General features: G+C 35.1%; 1 protein-coding gene across 1 annotated transcript in view; it reads left to right on the forward strand.

Annotated features, from left to right (window-relative positions):
- ZNHIT6 (zinc finger HIT-type containing 6) overlaps positions 1 to 22007 on the forward strand; it is a 55307-nt gene that overhangs the window by 18826 nt on the left and 14474 nt on the right. The window contains exons 7-9 of the mRNA XM_044672834.1: positions 8752 to 8820; positions 10104 to 10184; positions 11105 to 11182. Of these exons, the coding sequence (XP_044528769.1) occupies positions 8752 to 8820; positions 10104 to 10184; positions 11105 to 11182 (228 nt within the window). The remainder of the gene's footprint in view (positions 1 to 8751; positions 8821 to 10103; positions 10185 to 11104; positions 11183 to 22007) is intronic.

Genomic DNA, 22007 nt, shown 5'->3' on the forward strand with positions numbered 1-22007 from the left:
CACTTTGGATGGGCTCAGTGTTGGAAATTTTGGTCTGTTCTGTCAAAGCCAAGAGGATTTTTTGATTTTTGAAAAGATTTTTTTGGTGGAGATTAAGGGCCTTAAGATGTCAAGAGAGCATACAGTGCTACCTGGAATGAAATATGACTGTATTCTCATTGTAGCCATGCCACCTCATGGCTTAGGTAATCCAAAATGACTGTTTTTGCCATTTGATCAGCAGAGCACATTATTGTTCAGTCTTTTCAGTTGTCCGACCCTTTGTGACCCAGTTTGGAGGTTTCTTGGCAAAGTTACTTGAGTGGTTTGCCATTTGCTTCTTCAGTTTATTTATAGATGAGGAACTGAGGCAGTCAGGGTTAAGTGACCTGCCCAGGGTCACACAGGTGGTAAGTGTCTGATGCTGGATTTAAACTCAGGAAGATGAGCCTTCCTGACTCCAGGCCCAGGGCTCTGTCTACTGAACCACCAGAGTACTAATCATATGGTAAATCCTTGATAAAAATGTGTCTAATGTATGTAACAAGTCCTTCTTAAAATGCTGAAGGGAAAGCTACATGCCCACTCAGGAAGATATGTTTCAAAAGAAAGATTACTTCTTAAGATCTAGGTTGGAACCCTTGCTCAAATTCTGAGATTCCATAGTTCTGAGTTTGCAGAGTCAAAATTGACAGACATCTGGTAATTCGCTGAAGTAATTATAATTGTAACCAACATTTATGTAGCACTTTTGTTGTCTTCAGTTGCGTCTGACTCTGTATGACCCCCATGGGTCAGTGTCCGTGCATTTGTCTTGGCCAAACTACTGAAGTGGTTTGACATTTTCTTCACTTTTAGGCAGGAGTTAAGTAACTTGCCCAGGGTCACATAGCCAGTGTCTGATGTCAGATTTGAACTCTGGACTTTTTAACTCCAGGCCCAATGCTCTATCTACTGTGATGCCTAGCTGTAGATGCTATTATTACCCTCCTTTTACAGATGAGAAAACAGGCAGAGGCTAAGTGACTTACCAAAGGTCCCACAGCTTGTAAATGTCAGGTGGGATTTGAACTCAGGCCTTCCTAACTCAGGATCTAGAGCACCACTTGCCTTCAAGTAGAGAATTTCTAACAGACAGAATTATTCAGATAACTAGGTCCCTACAGATTGTCTGTAAGTGCTTGAGGAATTGGCATATGTAGCTGCCGTCAGTGCCTTTGGAGTAGTCATGAAGAATGACAAGAGGAAGTGGACAGAAGACAGGCCAGTGGACTTAACTAGATCCTCTGCAGAATTCTATTTAGAGCCTCAGGGAGTGAGTGAACATCTAAAAAGGAAGAAAGCCTTCACAAAGCCAACTTCACTTTTTGGACAAGGCTCCTGGACAGATATTAAAGGGAATGCTAGAGATCCATTTTAGCTGGGCTTTACCAGAACTTTTGACAGTCTCGTGTTATTGTGGGAAAATATGGAGAATCGGAGCCTTAGATAAACAGACAGTGCCACAGTGGTTGGGCTTAGCCCTGGGCTGTTTAACGCTTTCATCAGTTATGCACGACACGTTGTGCAGATGATACAAAGCTGGGAAGGAGAGTGAACCACTTGGATAATAGAAGGCCTTTGACAGGCCAGAATGTTGGGCTGTATATTAATGTGAAGTAATAGGAATAAATATAAAAATGTTTTTAGAATCAACTTTACAGATATGAAGCACCGGCTGCTGGTAAACACTGCAGTTGAAAAATAGCTGGGGGTTTATTAGACTGTAAGCTCAGGACATTAGCACTGTGCTGGGGGAGCCTAACAACCTCATGCAGGCTTAGGTTACATGGAGAAAAACATCGTTTCCAGGACTAGGGCGGTGATAGCATTGTCAGACACTGAGCCAGGCAGACTGCGGCCAAAGAATAACAGACACATCTGAGTGCCAGGTGCTGGGAAGTGACCAGGAGAGTCACCAGGATGGTGAAGGGCCACATGTTTAGGCTAAAGAAGTGGAAGTTTAGCATAAAGAAGAGATTTGGAAGAGACACAATAATTGTTTTTAAATGTGAAAAGTTCTGCTTGGTTCTGGAGGACAAAACTAGATGAAATGAAAGCTGAGTTCTTAAAACTTCCTATCAGGTAACTAATTGGGAGTTGCAAAAATAATGTAAAGGAAAAGTTCTTAACAATTAGAGCTATGTAAAAACTGAGTGGGGGCAGCTAGGTGGCTCAGTAGTTTGAGAGTCAGGCCCAGAGATGGAGGTCCTGGGTTCCAATCTGGCCTCAGACACTTACTAGCTGTGTGACCCTGGGCAAGTCACTTAATCCCCAGTGCCTAGCCCTTACCACTCTTCTATCTTAGAAACAATACACAGCATAGATTCTAAGATGGAAATTAAGGGTTTAAATTTTTTTTTTAGTTATTTCTACTGAATGGGCTGCCTTAGGCCTACTAGAAACTTGAACTGATCTTTCATGATAGATGAACTTCTGTTTTATATTGCTGGAAAAGAAGATAAGGAAAGAATAGAGGAGGAGCAATTAGAGAGGTAGGAGGTAGGCCAAACTCAAAACAACAGCTCCTTATTCAAAGGAGAAGAAACTATCTGGAATGAATGGGTTGTGATATTTGAATATAATGGATTATATTAGGTTGTCAGAAATGACAAATATTGGAACTATAAAGAAAATAAGAATTCTACATACCACAATTACATTTTTAAAAATAACCACAAAATCAAAAGAAAAAAGTATCCAAGTAAAACAAATCCAAAGAGAACTTAAAAAGTAGATGTCTATATTAGCATGCATATATAATATACATATTTTTAACAAATTGAATGAAGTTTGGTTTTGCACATACAATTTTTATGCATTTGTTTAGTTAAGTTTTTTTTGGTGGTGTTGGTTACTAAGTATATAATATAAATAAACAAATAAAATAGAATAATAGAATCTCTCCTTTAATATAACAAAGCTAATATTTTTATACCAAAAAATAAAGAATAAAGAAACCTCCTAGAAAGAATGACCAGCATGTGGGCTAAAGCAAGTGTGCAATGAGGGTAGACAGTCCCCAGAGTTCATACTGTGTCTTAGGGTAGAGTTCTGTTCAGTTAAAGTGGTTTATATTATATAAAAATTCACAAAACTTGAAAATAATTCAGCCACACTCTTAAGGATCCATTGCAGGTGAACCGTGAAGGCTTCCTAGCTTCAACAGATTGTTTCTATCTCAGCTGAATACCACCACTATGGAAGAAGTTTATTTCCATCTTATTTAAACTTTTCCCTTTTCTAGCTTATTTGATGTCTGGCTTCATTGGAGAATAAAAGTAAACAAGGGTAGATAAGAGAAAATCAACAGAAAGGTGAAAGAAAGGTTTGCCTAGATAAGCCATAGTGTTTAAAAACAAACAAAAAAAAGAAGTGGCTTCAGTTTCTGATAAGGATGATTTATTTAGAAAGTCACCTTAGATAGAATCTATAAAGGGTCAAGATTTTACCACTAACAATTTATTGCTTTACCCTCCTAACAGGTTTTAGATATGTTGTTTATGATCAGTGTTAGACCTTACAGAGCTTTTTGGTATCTATTTTTTATGGATGTAGCCAGTTTGATCAGGATTTAGAATTAATGTGGGACATTGCCATTATTGCTAATATTTTCATTGATAAAATAAACTCAGAACACAAGTTATATTCCCAGACTTCCAGATGTGTAATTTTAATATTATTATACAGGGCTCTTCACCGTCCATTATCCTGGATCAATTGCCCATCAGTGGCCAGATGTTGCTATTTTTACTTTTGTAACATTTCTCCCGACTCCTCCTTAGACAACCATCACCTTAGTTCAGCCTCCTCACTTCTCAACAGGACTATTCAGCAACCTCCTAAGGGACCTCCCTGCCTCACGTCTTTTCCCATGCTAGTCCTCCCTACTTCTGCTGCAAAGTCACCTTCCTTAAGCGTACATCTATTGGGTGGCCTTCTGTGGCTTCGAGAATAAAATATATGGTTCTTTTTTTCTTTGAAAATCCTTCACAGCTTGGCTCCAACTCCTTCCAGCCTCATTGAACATCACTCTTCTTCCCACATTTGGAGTCCAGACCAGACATCTTTCTCTGTTTCTTACACATGATGTCTCATCTCCTATCTCCTTGCTTTTGTACTTCAGCTGCTGTACATGCTGCCTGGAATGCAGATTCTTTCTTATCTCTGCTTCAGAGTCCTTCGCATCCTTTAAGACACAGCTCAAACACCACCTTCTTTCTTTCCTGGTGCCCCCAGCTACTAGTACCCTCCCTTCACAATCCCTAATATTTAACTAGTATATAGTTTTATTTATCCTCTGTATACTTATATGTGTACTTCTTGTTTCCTCCATTAGAATGTAACCTTCTGATGGGGAGGGGCCATTTCATTCTTTGTACTTGTTTCCCCAGTGCCTAGTATATGGTAGGTGCTTAATAAATACTTGTAGATTGATTGTTCAAAAAAGATCACAGATATTCTTTGTCCTTTTCAGTCATTCTGTTAATGATATTCCTTGTGAAGAGTACACACTGGGAAAGCTATAGATAGTTCCTAATAGTTTCTCTGTTTTTGTATTAGCCACTGACCCAGCAAGCCTTCTATTTATTTCTGAAATATGGAATCATATATCTCTGTAACAAAAAGGTGATAAATGAATCTTTTTCTTAAATATTTCATAATATTTTACTTTGGAACTGAGTTCAAGGATCAAATGTTTTAGCTCATAAATATCATAATAGTATAAGTAGATCAGAAAGGAAATTCAAATGGATTCTTATTTTATTTATTTTATTTTTAAACCCTTAACTTCTGTGTAATTAGCTCCTTGGTGGAAGAGTGGTAAGGGTGGGCAATGGGGGTCAAGTGACTTGCCCAGGGTCACACAGCTGGGAAGTGTCTGAGGTCATATTCGAACCTAGGATCTCTCATCTCTAGGCCTGGCTCTCAATCCACAGAGCTACCCAGCTGCCCCCTGGATTCTTATATTATAACTATAACTATAGTTAACCAAAGTAAATATTATGATAATTCCTAAGAACTCTTCCACCTATGTGTCTGGAATGTTAAGTGCCTTCTGTGAAGGTATTTGGGGGTCTATTAAATATTGAGAACTTCAGGTGAGTGGTTCTTGAAATTATCTGAGCAGTGACTGAGAATGTCATAAAATTCCAAAGATGACAGAGGATTTCTTTTTACTCTAAGAAGATGATGGACCTTAAGCCCTTTCAAATTAGCATCACTGTGGAGTATCTCAAACATTTTGATTCTCTGAACCACTCTATGGTACTACTGCTGCCTCCATAACTTTGACAGAAGATGAACATTACTAAATGTCTCCTTCTGGAAAAATTTTGCTTATTTGTTTAAAACCAATAGCTGTTAAAGTTGGTATTTGGAGATTTTTATGGCATTTGAGGTTGGAAGGATACTGAGTTATTTGTCCTTTGTCATATTTGGTGAAACATACTTTAAGGCTTGGTACCCATAATTAAAGATATACAGCATACAGTTAAAATGATGATTTCTTGCAAGGTTAGTAGCTTTGCCCATGTAGGCATAAAAAAGCACCTTTCCTTCATCCAGAGGAAGTCGTTTATAGGATTGAGATTTATGGCTGAATGGGATTTTGTGATCTTTGATCCACTTACCTCATTGCAGGTGAGAAAACTGAGACCCATAGAGGTTATTACTTTCCCTAGATCACAAAGTAAATGTCAGATCTGCTGTTAGAACTGAAATTCTATTTATTACTATTCTCTATACAGATGTAAAATGGTAAGAACTTACATTGCTTAAAGTTAGGTGTGTAGTAAATAATTGCTATTGATTCCAGCAAATTGAATTTTAGACTCAAGAGTAAAGGGAGAATACCTCAAAGAGTTAATTTTACTTAGCAACCAATTTGTTGACTACTGTTTTGCTACCTTGAATGTGTGTTCACATGCCTCTGAAGTATAACTGCAGCCAGCTGGACTCAACTGGATATTTCGTAGGTCTAACCATTCTGAAACATTGGTTCACTGGCCTTTATCACAGTATAAGGATATTTGTAAACTAAAAGGGCATTCTTTTGGTTCTTACAGCAGTTAATATTTCTTTCATAGTAGCAAATTGAGTTCTTAGAAGTCCCTAAATTTTGGCAATTTTAATATCTCAAGATTATCAGGGACCTCAGAAACCCCCTAGTCTAATCCATATCTGAAAAGGGATTAATCTCCTTTATAAAATCTGATCATTCTCATTCCAATTTGGGATAAGTCTGATTAAGATTTTAACATGAAGTCCAAATTTGCTTGTTGTTTTTAGTTTTTTCCTTTGGAACTAAGTAGAACAGATTTAAGCCCTCTTCCATTCCTTTAGATAATTGGGGGTGGGGAGGACTGTCATGTCCCCGCCCCCAGAGGCTTTTACATCCTTCAGCTCCTCTTCATGGTATGATCTCAAGGATTTGTGTCATCTTGTTTGCTATTCTGGATCTTCTGAAGAAGATCCAATTATCAGTTTTCCTTCATTAAGTGTGGCAGCAGAACTGAACCCAGCATTCTATCTGTAGTGTAGCCAGGGCAGAAGATAGAACAGTCACTTCCCTAGTCTTGGATGACTGTGCTTCACAATGTGGCTGAAGGTTACATTAGTTATTTTAGCTGCCATTTCACATTGTTGTCATCAAATTTGTTGTCCACTAAAATCTCCTATAACTTTCTAGACGAACTGTGCTATCTACCCACTTATTTCTGAATTTCTAAAATTTTGAATGTTAACTCTCCATCCAAACTTTATGTCATTTGCACAGTTTAGAAGCATGCCATTTGTGCTTTTATCCACCGTTTATTTTTTTCTTAAAAAGATGGAGACAATAGAAAGATCACTGGAATTGGAAAAGAGCTACATGTATGACATTTGACAGGCCACACTCTTTGGGCTAAGGTTTTTTCTTCTCTAAAGTGAAAGAGCTGGAAGAAAAAACTTAAAAGTCCAATTTGGCTCTAAATCCTTTGCTCTCATTATAAACTAGCATAAGACCAAACACAGATCCCCAACGCACACTCCATTGGAGACCTCCTTCCAATTAGACATCAGACTTCAAATTACTATTTCTTAGTCCAGCCATTCTACCAGTTCTACATCTTCCTAATACCAAAGCCTCTCTTGTAGCAATCCAACTTGACCATAAAGAAAGGGAAAATGAAGGAAAATTACACATAAACCAGCTATGTTAGTATAATTTCCTTTATCACTTTCACTTTTTATGGGAGGAAGGCAAGCCAAAGGCATATTAGTATATCTGCATTTGGTAGAAAGAATAGGACTGCCACAGATGTCCCAGTAATCAAAGTTCTCAAATTTACCATTATTATTATATCATGCCAGGCTTGTAACTTGTTTCCCGAACTCCTCTGCTTCTTCCTTTTGCCAAGTAGTTTGTAGAATATGCCAGTGATATTATTTTTGTTTCTGCCTCAACTGATTTTCCCTAAAGCTTTCTTCATCATGGTATATCTTTTTTTTTTTTTCCCTTAAACCTTTACCTTCTGTCAATACTGTGTCTCCATTCCAAGGCAGAAGGGTGGTAAGAACTAGGCAATTGAGGTTTAAGTAACTTATCCAGGGGTCACATAACAAAGAAGTATCTGATCCAGACTTGAAGCCAAGACTTCCCTTTTCCAGGCCTTGCACTCTTCCACTGAGTCCTCACTGCCCCACCATGTTATATCTTAGTGTACAATGCACCACAGCCTTCCCCCTTCCCCCACGTTTTCTTTTCCTGTAGGAATGTAATTTTAAGGCTTATAGTTGAATTTCAATCTGCAAATTGTTTCTGTTTTAATTATACATATATATATCTACATATATACATCATTTTATACCTATAGATATATGTATGTATGTATTTGTGAGCAACCACAAAGTGTTTTAGAAAGAGTACATGGTTTAGATTTGAGGGATTATCTTTAAACCTGGCTATCAGTGTTTGACTTGACTGTGTGATTGTGGGCAATAACAGACTTAGTTCCCATTCCCTACTCTGGGAAATGGAAACTATGATCTTTGTATTGCCTCATTTGGCTTTTATTTACTTATATTTTAATTGTTCACCTGATTTTCTATTCTCTTCAACTCCTATATTTTGTCTCTTGACTTTGGCATTGTCAATTTCTACTTAATCTCTTTTAGTCAAATTCTTTTATACATTTCAGTATTTGGTGATGTTTTCCTTGTTTTCTTTTTCTGTCTTCTACTTTCCATACATTAGCTGTTTCACTTGTTCTGGAGTATTTTATTCTTTAGTTCTTTAGGCATGGTTACTCATTTTGAAAATTGTTGTTGGACTTTCATTTAACTTCATGGTTTTTAGCCTTTTCACTTCTCTTTGGGGCTCTTCATTTTCGAGAGGGAGGGATAGTTAAGGAGCCTGCTATTCTTGAGCCTCTTTGGTTATTCTTGGAATAGGGGTTGATAAACTTTAAAGCATTATATAAATTTGAAAATTAGTTTTCCTTATAAAAGTATACACCTGAGTTGACAAGAATGGAGCTCTAAAGTCTATAAGTTATATATGTATATTTAAATGTGTGTGTATGTGTGTAATGAATAAAAATTATACATTTTTTATGGAAGATATACAAAATTTCTAGAATGGCACTTTTAAAAAACATTATTTTGATCATCAGTTCAAGAAAAATTTTTGTTTAGTTTAATGAACATTAACCTGTCTGAATAGTAACAACTATTCTTTTATTTTTATAGAGAGCAGCGCTTCTATTGGCATCTGAAACTCCTGTTTCCTCAAAGTCATGCTGAATATGTGGAAAAGGGGTAATGGTTTACATGTTCTTGTGTGAATAAATATCTTCAGTAGACAGAAACCCTATTTATTAAAATGACTATCATTCTATATAGCAATAGGATTTGATATCACATAGAATATGAATATCAAAGGATTAGATCCTTATTTCCCTGAAGAATAGAATTTAGAGCTGAAAGGCCTCTCAGAGAAAAGATTGGCTAGTCCCACCTCATTTACACATGAGAAAACAAAATTAGCAACCCACCCAAATATTTAAATTGTTTGGATTTTGTCAGTTAATATTAAAATAAATTTCTGTGAGAATAATACAGTCATGGGCATAGTCGAATTTTAGAGCTAGAAGAGACATTAGAAATTAACTATTTCATTAGAAAGTTAATAAAGCCTAATGGAATTCAACCTTTAGCTGTTGCTAAGGGCTTCTGTTTATAAAGGCACTTGACAGTAGATGATTAGATAGAGACAGGCATACATACAAACAAATATATTTTATTTACTTTTATTTATACGCATATGTAATACCAGTTGTATATTTTTACATTTTTGACACCTGAAGATGACTGTGTACTCTATGTAGAGTAAAACATAGATTTATTCTTTTAGGATGCTTTGAGAAAAATGCATATGACATGTACTGTTATCACATAGTTGTGGTATAGTTCAGATTATCACTCTGGGCTTCCATTGAAGCTCTTTGATCTTTTCTCTAAGGTGAATCTTATACCAAAAATAGATAAAGGACTTAAACATTTTTCTCTATACACACATGCATTTGTAGAATAGATACATATGAATGGTCAAAAAATATTTTTGCATTATTTCAAAACACTTATTTTTTAATCAGCTTCATGGTTTGAAATGATATATGTGAACAAGTTGGAAGGTTGATAATACTTGGCTGGTAGGAATGGCTAAATTTGTTTTACCTTTTTTTAGTCTTCAGCAAGCTTTTTTCCCTTTTACTTGGCTAATTCCATTATTTTTTATGCAAGTATATATTAAAAGAAACTTCCTGTTTTCATAATTTGATTATAGTAAACTTCTCAAGATGTTGATTTTTATAAGAGGTTATAAATGTGTCCAAGAAGTCTTGTAAGCATTAAAAAAATTTTTTTGCTTAAAACAGTATTTGGGGAAAGCACACATTGGGAAGTGATATAAAAACAAAAGATATCAAATTTTTTTAAAAAAGAATATATTAAGATGCAAAAGTTCTATTTGGTTTTAAACTTAACATCTTTAGTAGAAAATCATAAATTTTGTTGTTTGTCTCTTCTATCTTTGGTAAAAGAGTGCCTGGTGATAAGAAGCTTCATGAAATTTTAAGAAACTACATTGATCCTGAAAAATCTGATCCTGTAATTCGTCAAAGGTATACTTAGAAAATCTGAACTTTCTGAAGTTGGACTGTGGACATTAATGATTTCTAAAGCATTCTCCAGTTACTTGCTTTTTTAACAACTCATTTCAAATTCAATACCATGGTTTCCCTGTTAATATAACTCAGTCATCAGCTGCTTCATGGTAATTCAGACTTTTAAGTCAAACTCTTCTCCTTACTATTACTTAATGGAAATTGTGCTATTTGTAGACAAACTCAGTGCTTGAAAAATAACTCTTTTATCAGTAATGCATATTCATTTCCTTGTTAGACTTAGCCTACTTTTTATGTGTGACAGTGCTAAAAGATGTCTGCAGGGTCAGTTTATCTCAGAAACTTTTCCTTTTCATTTTGGCATGCTTTCTTGGAATGTAAATAAATGTATGATGTGGCTTCAGGACAATTTGAGGTATAGCTTTAGATTGGCCATCTTCTGAAGGGTCTGGGCCAGTCTCAATTTGTATTGATCTCTCTCCTCTCTCAAAGCTGAGCCACAGGGATACCAGCCTCTATATCAAAGATGTTTGGGAGGGCATTCTTTCCTTTTATGATACAATTATTTAAAATTTCCACATCTTTGGTTGCAAGAAGTGTTATATTTTTGATAATTTATTTGCAAGTACTAACTCCTCCTAGTAAACTAAAAACTAAATGAAAATGACAATCAGATTATTAGTTTAATTGTGTGAAGTGAATATTTTCAAGTGAAGATAATTTAATGGAATAATGATAGGGGGAAAAGCATGGGGTTAGGGGTATTTTTGGTAGAAGGTTATTCCCCTTCCATCACAGTACTGGTTGGAAATGTCTAGCCCTTTTGTTGGTACCTGTCTTAAAAGACAATAAGAAATCATGTTTGTATTTCTTTTGTTGCCACAGAATGTTACTAATTAAGGACTAATATATTTCAGGTTAAAAGTTTATGTCTTTTCTGAGACTGGAGTACAAATTTTGATGAAGATTGAAAATATGCAGCATAATTTAGTCAGGTAAGACTGTTCTTTTGCCTCCCATTCCTGCCTGGGCTCTCAAACACTATAATCCATCCAAGTAGATGATGTTGTTGAACCTTTTTTTATTTCTTACTGTTCCACTTTTTAAATGGTATCTCATGAACTCCACAAAGAGTACAAATTTTTAAATAAGCATCAAACCAAAAAAAAACCAACCTGCTATCTAAGAAAATATAACAAAAATGAAGTCCCATATTAAAAATCTTTGTCTTTAAACCCTTAAAAAACTAGCTTTTCTATTTTAGAAGGAAAGTATAAATTGTTTTTTGAATGTCATCAAACTGGTCTTTTGCCAGGCTAAAAAAAAAAAAAAAGAAAGAAAGAAAAGCACATTTCTGTTAGTCACTTAGAATTTTTGTTCCATTAGAATCTTAATTCTAAAATTAATTAGTACTTCATAATCTTACAATAAATACTATTAAAAATTGGTCACAACTAAGGAAATCTTAACATGCTAGATTTTCAAGTTCTATACCATTTAATTTCGATTGAAAAATGTAAGTATTCAAATCCATTATTAGGATTAGTTCCTGTTTGAATAAGTACATGTTAAGTATTTTAAGTCTGTAATATAAAATCAAATCAATGACAATATCTTACATGTATGTGTGTATATGTAGCTTTCAGGTTTATATAGTTTACATGTATTCTCATCAATCTTTAGAATTATAATTTGAAGTAATTAAGAACTACAGATTTCTGAGAGATTTTTAGAAAATCTAAAATTCCAGTGGATCAAGAGAATGCCATGTGATCATAATGAAAAGACAATTTGAGTGAGAAGTCAGGAGACCTAAATTCTAGTCTTGCCTCTGTATGTTAATAATGGAGGAATTAAAATTGAATGCTTAAATTCTTCATCTGTTATGTGATTTGGAAAAGTCCCTTCTAAGTTGAAAGTTGTAAGCCATGAGTCAGATATACCATTAAGATGCAAGCTGTGAGATTTATGTGAAATAATATTTGTAAAGAGCTTAGCAAAGTCCCTAACACATAGTAAATACTTACTAATAAATGTCTCTTCCCTACTCTTCCTCCTCCTATTCTCCCCTTCCCCTGCCCCCTTTCCCCCCCAAAAAGTGGAAGTTAGAGAGAGGCTCATTCAGACTTTTTGTAAAAAGACATGGCCTCTAACAAAGACAACTGTTCTGTTTTTTTGGTTGGTAGAATATTTATTTAAGGCCCAGCCACAGAACATTTATTAGGACCTGGCCTGTGCAGGGCATTGATACAAAGAAAGCAAAATATAATCCTTGTACACAAGGAGCTCACAGTGAGATATGTGTAGCATAAATTGGGGAGGAATCATCTTAGGAAAGGCAATCAGAAGAGTCTACTTGTAGAAGGTGGGATCTTAGCTGGGATTTGAAGGAAACCAGAAGGCCATGATGAGGAAGAACATAAGAGCATTCTAGGTTTGGTGAATGAATGTCTACAGACAAGTGGCTTGTAGGAGAAATAGCAAAATCTGTGTCATTGCGGATTGTGGATTGCAGAATGTTGGGAAAGGGAAGGGAATGAATAAGCTATTAGACTGGACAGTTAAGAAGGGGTCAAGGGCCTAAATGTCCAAAAAAAGATTTCATTTTTCATTTTGGAAGTGATAGTGCACCATTGGAGTTTATTGAATGGGAGGAATGGAAGAACGACATAGTAAGATGTTGTACTTTATGAAGATAACTTGGAGAACTGAGTGGAAATTGGACTGGAGTGAGGAGAAACTAAATCACACGGGGAGACCAACCGGCAGGCTGTCTTAGTAGTTGAGGCATGAAGTGACAAAGCCCTACACTGGGGTGGAAGCAGTGACAAAGGGTAGCAGTGCAGTATATGCAAGAAATGCCATAAAAGTAGAATCTTTGGTAGAGAATCTCTACCTGTCTTAATGTGCTGTATATAGCCTCTATTCCTATGCTATGTGTATAAATTAGGTTAGTGGGGATTTTTCCAGGATACCGTAATACTTTGAGAAATTACATATAATTATTTTAAATCAGGAGAATATTAAACCCAAGGCCATTTGAAAATCTTATATACATGTTTGTATCATAATTGGCATTTGAATAATAGTATTCATAATAACAATTTTAATCTGATCTTATGAATGATCATCCAGTCTTTGCTTGAAGCCCACTCATTCCAAGAATAACCCACATCCCTTTAGGCCATCTGGCCTGTTGTGTACCTGACACAATCAGCTGATTATTAGTTTGTACAATAGAATGCATGTAAAATTGTTCACTTATAATATTAAATTATGTTTTTTATTCCTCTTCTCTCCATGTTTTGTGTCAGTGCCTATTATGATAGTTATGTCATAGGAACAAATATAAAGAAACAATGGTTCTAAGACTGTTTATAATGATAAAGTAAACATAAGCAGACCTAGTTCAAGTACCAGGTGTAGGAAGATTAGTAGATTTGGAGATAGACTTGCTTTAAAATATTGGCTCTTTTCTTTTCTCCCCTTAATGTTTAATCACTGAACTTCCTTAGTTTCAGTTTTTGTGAGAGTGTGTGACTAGATCAGAGGGTACAGCCTATGGACCTCTTCTCCAAATATATTGATTTAGATTTTTTCTTAAGTTTTAAAGCATACGTCTAATGAAGAAAAATACAGATTTATACCCAGTAAGAAATTGTATATTATTTTCCTAAATTGGACTAATAGGATTTAGGAAAAAATAAAAATAGAGAAAACGAGAAATTGAAAACATGGAGAAGAGAGGATTGGGACAAATAGAACTGTCTTTGAGCATGTGAAAAACTTTCATGTGGAAAAGATATTCGACTTTTTTCTATTTGGTTAGGGAAAGATACTGCAAAGATTCACATTTAGTCTTGATATAAGGAAAACCTTCCTAACAATTAGAGCTAAGTAGTGCTTCAGGAAGTGGCAGGTTCCTCCTCCTTGAAAGTCTTCAAGGAAAAGACAGATGATCACTTGTCACTTAGGTTGAATTGTGTATTCTTTTTGGGTGTGCATTGGACTGAATATCTAACCATCCTTCTTTTAATTAGTTATGTGTTCACTTCTTAAATTTAACTAGGGGAATTTTGAAGACTGGAATTGAATTGAATGATTTCTCATCTTTACATTCCTAGGACCTAATACAATCCCTTATTGTTGTGGGTACTCAGAAATGTTTATTGAATTAAGAAATAATATATTAGATAACTAGCTTGAAGTTCCTAGAGATTCTAGGCTTGAATAAAGAAATGTCTTTTTTACTTAATGTTTTTTTACTTCAGTATCTCTCCCAGTATTTAAGTTATCCACAATTTATAAGAGCAATTGTCAAGTATCTAAAGATTTTTATAAAGTAATTTTTTTAGCATTAGCTTTCCCAAACCCAAAGCAGAAAATACTGATTTAGAGGACAACTTTATGTAGTTCTAGCTTACAATATGTTAAAGCTGCAGTTAATAAATCAGAAATTCTTAATTTAGTTATCCCATTCCAAAAATTGAGATAAAGCCAAAAGCCAATTCTTTACCCTCACTTATTTGAATGGTTGACACTTGTAGTTTCTATTAGTTAATAGGTCTAACATTTAAATCTTGAGCAACAGAATGGTAGAATGTTATATGAGTTTTGAAATAAATATCCATTAAGTAGCCATATTTGGTCCACTGTTTCAGATTTAAACTTGTCTGACAATGGCTGGTTGAGTTAATGTTTGTATGTGAGATTCTCTGACATAGTCAAAAGAGAAATGTTCATAATTAATAACAGTGAACAAGTTGCCCGATGGGTAACTAGCTTTCTGAAGTTAATATGGATGAACTTATACAAAAGAAGTAAGTTCATATTTTAGAATTAACAAGGTTGGAACTAACACCCATGCACATAAAAGAAATACACAGAACACCGATTTAAATCTTTCCTGTGAGGCCACTCCTCCAGTGGTAGAATAAGCTTAGCATATAAAAGTATTATTCTTTAAAATGCTTCTATGATAAGCACTGTCAGCAGCTTGGCTCTAGGCAGCATCTGTAGCTCTGCTGGTGGGCACAGCTGTGAGGATACTTTATAGGACAGATGCAGATAGACAACTACTGAAGTAGCAATTGTAAACCTGGAAGGATCTTAAATTTAAAAAATAGGAAAAGGAAGTAGGCTGAGGTGGTGCCAAAAATAACATAATAGCTGTGTGACTTGAACTTAAAAAATTGAGAATTTAAGAGCTTGTCATTTTCATAAAAATTATTTAATCTGCAAATTGTACTTTTGTTATCAGTTAAATATATGCAGTATAAGAACAGAGTTAAAAATGAATTTCTTTGTCTCAAATCATTAGAGTTAAAATAAGTTGTAAACATCAGTTGGCATTTTGAGGAGCTTTCATTTGTGCTTCTTGACCTCTTTTCCTGTCCCTGCCCCTGGGAAAGACCTGTTTCTCCTCCTCTTCTAGCCAGATCTTAAAGGTACAGTTTGGGTGCTATCTTCTCTGGGGTATCTTCCCAGTAATTCAGTTTAACTCCCATTTATTACATTTTTTGGTCATTTATTAATTTTTTCTACGTGCACTGTGCCAGACACAATGAGAAATAGAAAGTTCCTGTGTTTGTAGAGCTAATTTGTCCCACTCTGACCTTTCTCAAAGCATTTGTAATCTACACCATGCATTTTATCATTTATATTTTATTTATCACTATATTTTATTCTAATCAATCTACCTGAGCTGGGAATAATGGTATAAGAGAGACAGCAAGGAAACTAGCCCAAATTCATTAAAGAACATTGGTAGATAGCCAGATTTAGAGAATGCTTTGGATAACACTCTTAATTGTTAGGTTTTAGGGTTTATGGTTGTTTTCTCCCACATTAAATCTAACTTACCTCTTTAAAAAATTCCTTTATTGGGGGCAGTTGGGTAGCTCAGTGGAGTGAGAGTCAGACCTAGAGACAGGAGGTCCTGGGTTCAAACCCGGCCTCAGCCACTTCCCAGCTGTGTGACCCTGGGCAAGTCACTTGACCCCCATTGCCCACCCTTACCAATCTTCCACCTATGAGACAATACACCGAAGTACAAGGGTTTAAAAAAAAAATTCCTTTATTTTCCTGGTTCTGTTCTTTGGGGAAAGCGAAAGGGATGTTATCCTTCTTTCACACATTTGAAAAACAACAGATACTTGAACAGAGAATTAATATGATGAAACCTATTTTCATAAGACTAATTGGACATGGAAGAATACAACAATTAGAGAAAAGAGAACTGTTAGAAGATTATTTGGATCATCTAGATTGAGTGAGGATGGTACCAAGGCAGAGAGAATGAATTTTACACCCTTAACAGCTTTCTGATTTATTTTGTCATTTCTCTTTAAAGTATGAGGGCTAATGCAACCTACTTTCTTCTTGGGCGAAACCACAATCTGGTATATTTCTGGTATAGTTCTGGGTGCTACATTTTAAGAAAGAAATTGATAAATTGGGAATTATCACCCGAATACTCAGTTAAAAGCTTTGAGGGTGTTTAGCCTAGAAAAGAGATAACGGAATGACTTGAATATCATAATCTCAGTTTGTTCTGTTCAGAATATCCTGAACCTCCCTCTTTTTGTACCACATGTTTTTTTATTGTACTCTTAGATCCTATTAGCTTTATTGGCTGCTACATCACACTGAGCTCATTGAGCTTGTAGATGAATAAAACCACTGAGTCTTTTTCACATGATTTGTGCTTAAGCCAAGCCTCTCTCATTCGATACTTGAACTTTTTGGTTTTGTTTTTTTTTTTTTAACCTAAATATAGAACTTTACAATTACATCTGTTAAATTTCATCTTACTTATTTCAGAATGTTTTTCCAGTCTGTCAAGATTTTCTTGTATTTTGATTCTCTTTCCCATTGTACTAAATTCATGCCAGAATTGTCACACTACTTCTTGTTATCTTCATCTTAGTTGAATGAGATAAAACTAGAGTATATTGCTCTTCACTAAAGATTGACCTTAAGTTAACATTAATCAGTTCATTAATTAGGAACACTCTTCAATCAATCCATCAAATGACTTTTAAAGAGTTGCTCAGTTACATTTTGTGGAATATTCTATCTCTTTTGTCAGTCATCTAGATAATATTTCTACATTTTATGATTGGGATGTAAATTCACATTTTTAGGGCCTCAACAAACATTTCAGGTTCTACTATTTGTAAGCCACTGCCCATATTCAATGAAAGCTTGATTAGATTTGCAAGACTCTTGGCAGATGCATTTCCTCAGTCAGTAAGACAAGTTCTATGTGTGGGAACTAAAAAAAAAGACAAAATATGATTCTTGTCCTCAGGGAGCTAACATTCTAATGGAGGAGACAACATGTAAATAACCATAAACTATATACAGAACGGTTAGAAAGTAACCTCCCAGAGAAAGCAAAAGCAAGTAGAGGGACTGGGAAAAGACCCCTTAGTAAAGGTAGTGATTGTGGTAAAATTGCAAAAAAGAACACAGAAGTTAGTAAGAGTTTGTTGATCCAATAAGATGTGAGATCCTTGCCTAGTGACTTGCCAGTTGACATACTGCTGGACAAACTGAATCACCATTATGAATATTCACATTCTATGTTAAACAAGATGAAATAGTGAAATTAGTATTTTCTGAAGGAACATCGATTGCTCAGGCTCTCCTGGGAAAGGTAAATAAAAGGAATTGGCACAGTTACTTTTCTCCTTTTAGAGGCAAAAACAAATATCATTTCACAGACACTTCATCTTCTCATATTTCAGCATTTGAAAAAAGACCACCATGAAGTTAATTGCAGTTTATACACCAATGTCTATTGCCAAGGATAAGGAGGTAGAGAAATTGTATAAAGAATTTAGACCCAACAGAATCAATGAGCATATACTTTAATAGGATTTTAAGGCAAAGGAGGGCATAGAATAGTACAGCAGTCATATAGAATTCAGTGTTAGAAAATTTTAGAAAATGTGACTCAGAATTGAGAAAGAAAAGAAGCTTAAAAATTCTATATTATCTTTCTCTCAGTTTTTATTATCACAAATGTTTTTGGTAAGAAAATAGGGGAATAGCCCCAAAATGTATATGTGATATGAGTATAAAGAGATAGATCACTTAAAAAAATTAAAAGACAATAAGTAAAGTATCATCAGTGACAATGACGATACCACAGTTGAGACTTTTAGCAACACAATCCCCATTGTACTACCGGAGAATATAGAAATGTCTATAATGAAAATAGGGGAAAGATGAGCTGGATCACTACTCCTAAAAATCAGTATTTGTAGGAGACAACATAGTTTAGAGGGTGTCAAAGGATTGATTCTCAAGATATCTGAAAAAGAATATAATAAATATTTGGAAAAATAGTGGCAATTTTTGCTGCTTAAAATGACAATCTGAATGCTCCAACCTCTTATCCATTTCTATTTCTCCTTTCCCACCTCTAATATACACACTCATTGAGAGGTAAGTGTGTATGTTATTTACAGTCATGCTTTTGCAAAATGGTATTCTGCAGCAGAACACATAAGTCACAGGCTAATGATATATATAAAAGAAACAAGACTTCTACCAACTTTTTGTTGACTGTAAAAAACAATTTGCTTCAGTAAGATATGTCATCTCAGAAATCCTCTTCCAATTAGCTATCCTGCAAGTATATGTCAAATTATATAAGATTCTTTAAAATATCTAACAACAAAGAACTTTAGCCCTCCATGGTTTCTTTTTTTTTTTTTAATTTTTTTACATGATTCATGTTTATACTTTCCCCTTAAGCCCCCTATCCACCAGAGCAAAAGCACATTTCCACTGTTTTTAACTAGTGTCATCAATCAAGACTTATTTACATATTATTGATAGTTGCATTGGTGTGGTCTTTTCGAGTCTACATCCCCAATCATGTCTGCATTAGCCCAAGTGTACAAGCAGTTGGTTTTCTTCTGTTTCCACTCCTGTAGTTCTTCTCTGAATGTGAGTAGCATTCTTTTCCATAAGTCCCTCAGAATTGTCCTGGGTCATTGCATTGCTGCCAGTACAGAAGTCCATTACATTCGATTTTACCAATGTATCAGTCTCTGTGTACAATGTTCTTCTGGCTCTGCTCCTTTCACTCTGCATCAATTCCTGGAGGTCTTTCCAGTTCACATAGAATTCCTCCAGTTTAATATTCCTTTGAGCACAATAGTATTCCATAACCAGCAGATACCACAATTTGTTTAGCGATTCCCCAATTGAAGGGCATACCCTCGTTTTCTAGTTTTTTGCCCCCACAAAAAGTGCGGCTATAAATATTTTTGTACAAGTCTGTTTATCTATGATCTCTTTGGGGTACAAACCCAGCAATGCTATTGCTGGATAGAAGGGCAGGCAGTCTTTTATAGCTCTTTGGGCATAGTTCCAAATTGCCATCCAGAATGGTTGGATCAATTCACAACTCCATCAGCAATGCATTAATGTCCCAATTTGGCCACATCCCCTCCAACATTTATTATTCTCACCTGCTATCATTTTAGCCAATCTCCTGGGTGTGAGGTGGTACCTCAGAGTTGTTTTGATTTGCATTTCTCTAATTATTAGAGATTTAGAACACTTTATCATGTGCTTATTGATAGTTTTGACTTCTTTATCTGAAAATTGCCTATTCATGTCCCATGCCCATTTAATAATTGGGGAATGGCTTCATTTTTTATACAATTGATTTAGCTCCTTGTATATTTGAATAATTAGACCTCTGTCAGAATTTTTTGTTATAAAGATTTTTTCCCAGTTTGTTGTTTGCCTTCTGATTTTGGTTGCATTGTTTTTGTTTGTACAAAAACTTTTCAATTTAATATAATCAAAATATTTATTTTACATTTTGTAATTTTTTCTAACTCTGGTTTTAAATTTTTCCCTTTCCCATAGATCTGACAAAGTATACTATTCTGTGTTCACATAATTTACTTATAGTTTCCTTCATTATATTCAAGTCATTCACCCATTCTGAATTTATCTTGGTGCAGGGTGTGAGATGTTGATCTAAACCTAATCTCTCCCATATTGTTTTCCAATTTTCCCAACAGTTTTTGTCAAATAGTGGATTTTTGTCCTAAAAGTTGGGCTCTTTGGGTTTATCATACACTGTCTTGCCGACATCACTTACCCTTCTGTCTCTTTGCCAGTACCATATTGTTTTGATGACCATTGCTTTATAGTATAGTTTAATATCTGGTACTGCTAGGCCCCCATCCTTCATGTTTTTTTTTTCATTATTTCCCTTGATATTATTGATCTTTTGTTCTTCCAAATGAACTTTGTTATAGTTTTTTCCAATTCAGTAAAAAAGTTTTTTGGTAGTTTGATAGGTATGGCACTAAATAGGTAAATTAATTTGGGTAGAATGGCCGTTTTTATTATGTTAGCTCGTTCTACCCATGAGCAATCAGTATTTTTCCAATTGTTTAGATCTAGTTTTAATTGTTTGGGAAGTGTTTTGTAGTTGTTTTCTTATAATTCCTGTGTTTGTTTTGGTAGATAGATTCCTAAGTATTTTATATTGTCTAGGGTAATTTTAAATGGTGTTTCTCTTTCTACCTCTTGCTGCTGTGATATGTTGGAAATATATAGAAATGCTGATGATTTGTGTGCATTTATTTTGTATCCTGCAACTTTGCTAAAGTTGTTGATTATTTCTGTGTAGGTCCACCTGCTCATATGTGTTTCTTGTAGACAACATTTGGTAGGATTTTGGTTTCTAATCCACTCTGCTATTTGCTTCCGTTTTATGGGCGAGTTCATCCCATTCACATTCAGAGTTATAATTATCAGTTGGGTATTCCCCAACATTTTGGTATCCTCTCCTAGTTCTACCCCTTCTTCTTAGGCTATTTCCTTTTAAACCAGTCCCCTTTGTCCCCTCCCTTGATTTACTTCCCTTTCCACCCCCTCCCTTATTCTTCCCCTCTTTTTATTTTTTAAGGCCTAATGCCCCTTTCCTCCCCTCCCTTTTTTTGACCTCCTCACTCCCCTGTACCCCTTGATTTATCCCTTCTGACTTTCTCAGTAGGGTTAGATAGAATTCTATATCCCAATGGATATAGCTACTCTTCCCTCTCAGGGTTAATTCCACTGAGAGTGAGGTTTAAATATTACCTATTAATGTTCTCTTCCTCTCCTTCTTATAATAGTATTCATCCCCTCCCCTTCCCATGCCCTCTTTGTGTGGTATAGAATATCCTATTTTTCTTATTCATTCAAGTTTCTCTTGGTGCCATCTACCATTCACCCCTCTCTTTAACCCCCCTACCCCCCATATCATCTTAGATCATTTAGTACTCCAAACTCTCCCTATGAATAATTCTTCTAATTACTATAATAGTGAATTCTATAATAGTGAATAGAGTTCACTGCAGAGAATTACACCTAACATTTCTCCATATGGTAATACAAATAATTTGATCTTATTGAAGCCCTTAAAAAGGTAAATTTAAAAATAAGATTTTTCTTTCCCCTCTATTTCTTATTTACCTTTTCATCTTTCTCTTGTTTTTTGTGGTTGGATATCAAACTTTCCATTTAGTACTGGTCTTTTCTGTGCAAATACTTGGAAATCTTCTATCTTGTTGAATGCCCTGGAAGTATATAGTTAGTTTTGATGGGCAGATGATCCTTGGTTGTAGACCTAGTTCTTTTGCCTTTCTGAATATCATATTCCAAGCCTTGCGGTCTTTTAGCGTGGAGGCAACTAGATCCTGTGTGATCCTGATTGGTGCTCCTTGATATCTGAATTGTCTCTTTCTGGCTTCTTGTAAAATTTTTTTTTACTTGGAAGCTCTTGAATTTAGCTATTAT

This window comes from Gracilinanus agilis, chromosome 4 (genome assembly GCF_016433145.1).
Source record: "Gracilinanus agilis isolate LMUSP501 chromosome 4, AgileGrace, whole genome shotgun sequence".
In the NCBI taxonomy this organism is placed as follows: domain Eukaryota; kingdom Metazoa; phylum Chordata; class Mammalia; order Didelphimorphia; family Didelphidae; genus Gracilinanus; species Gracilinanus agilis.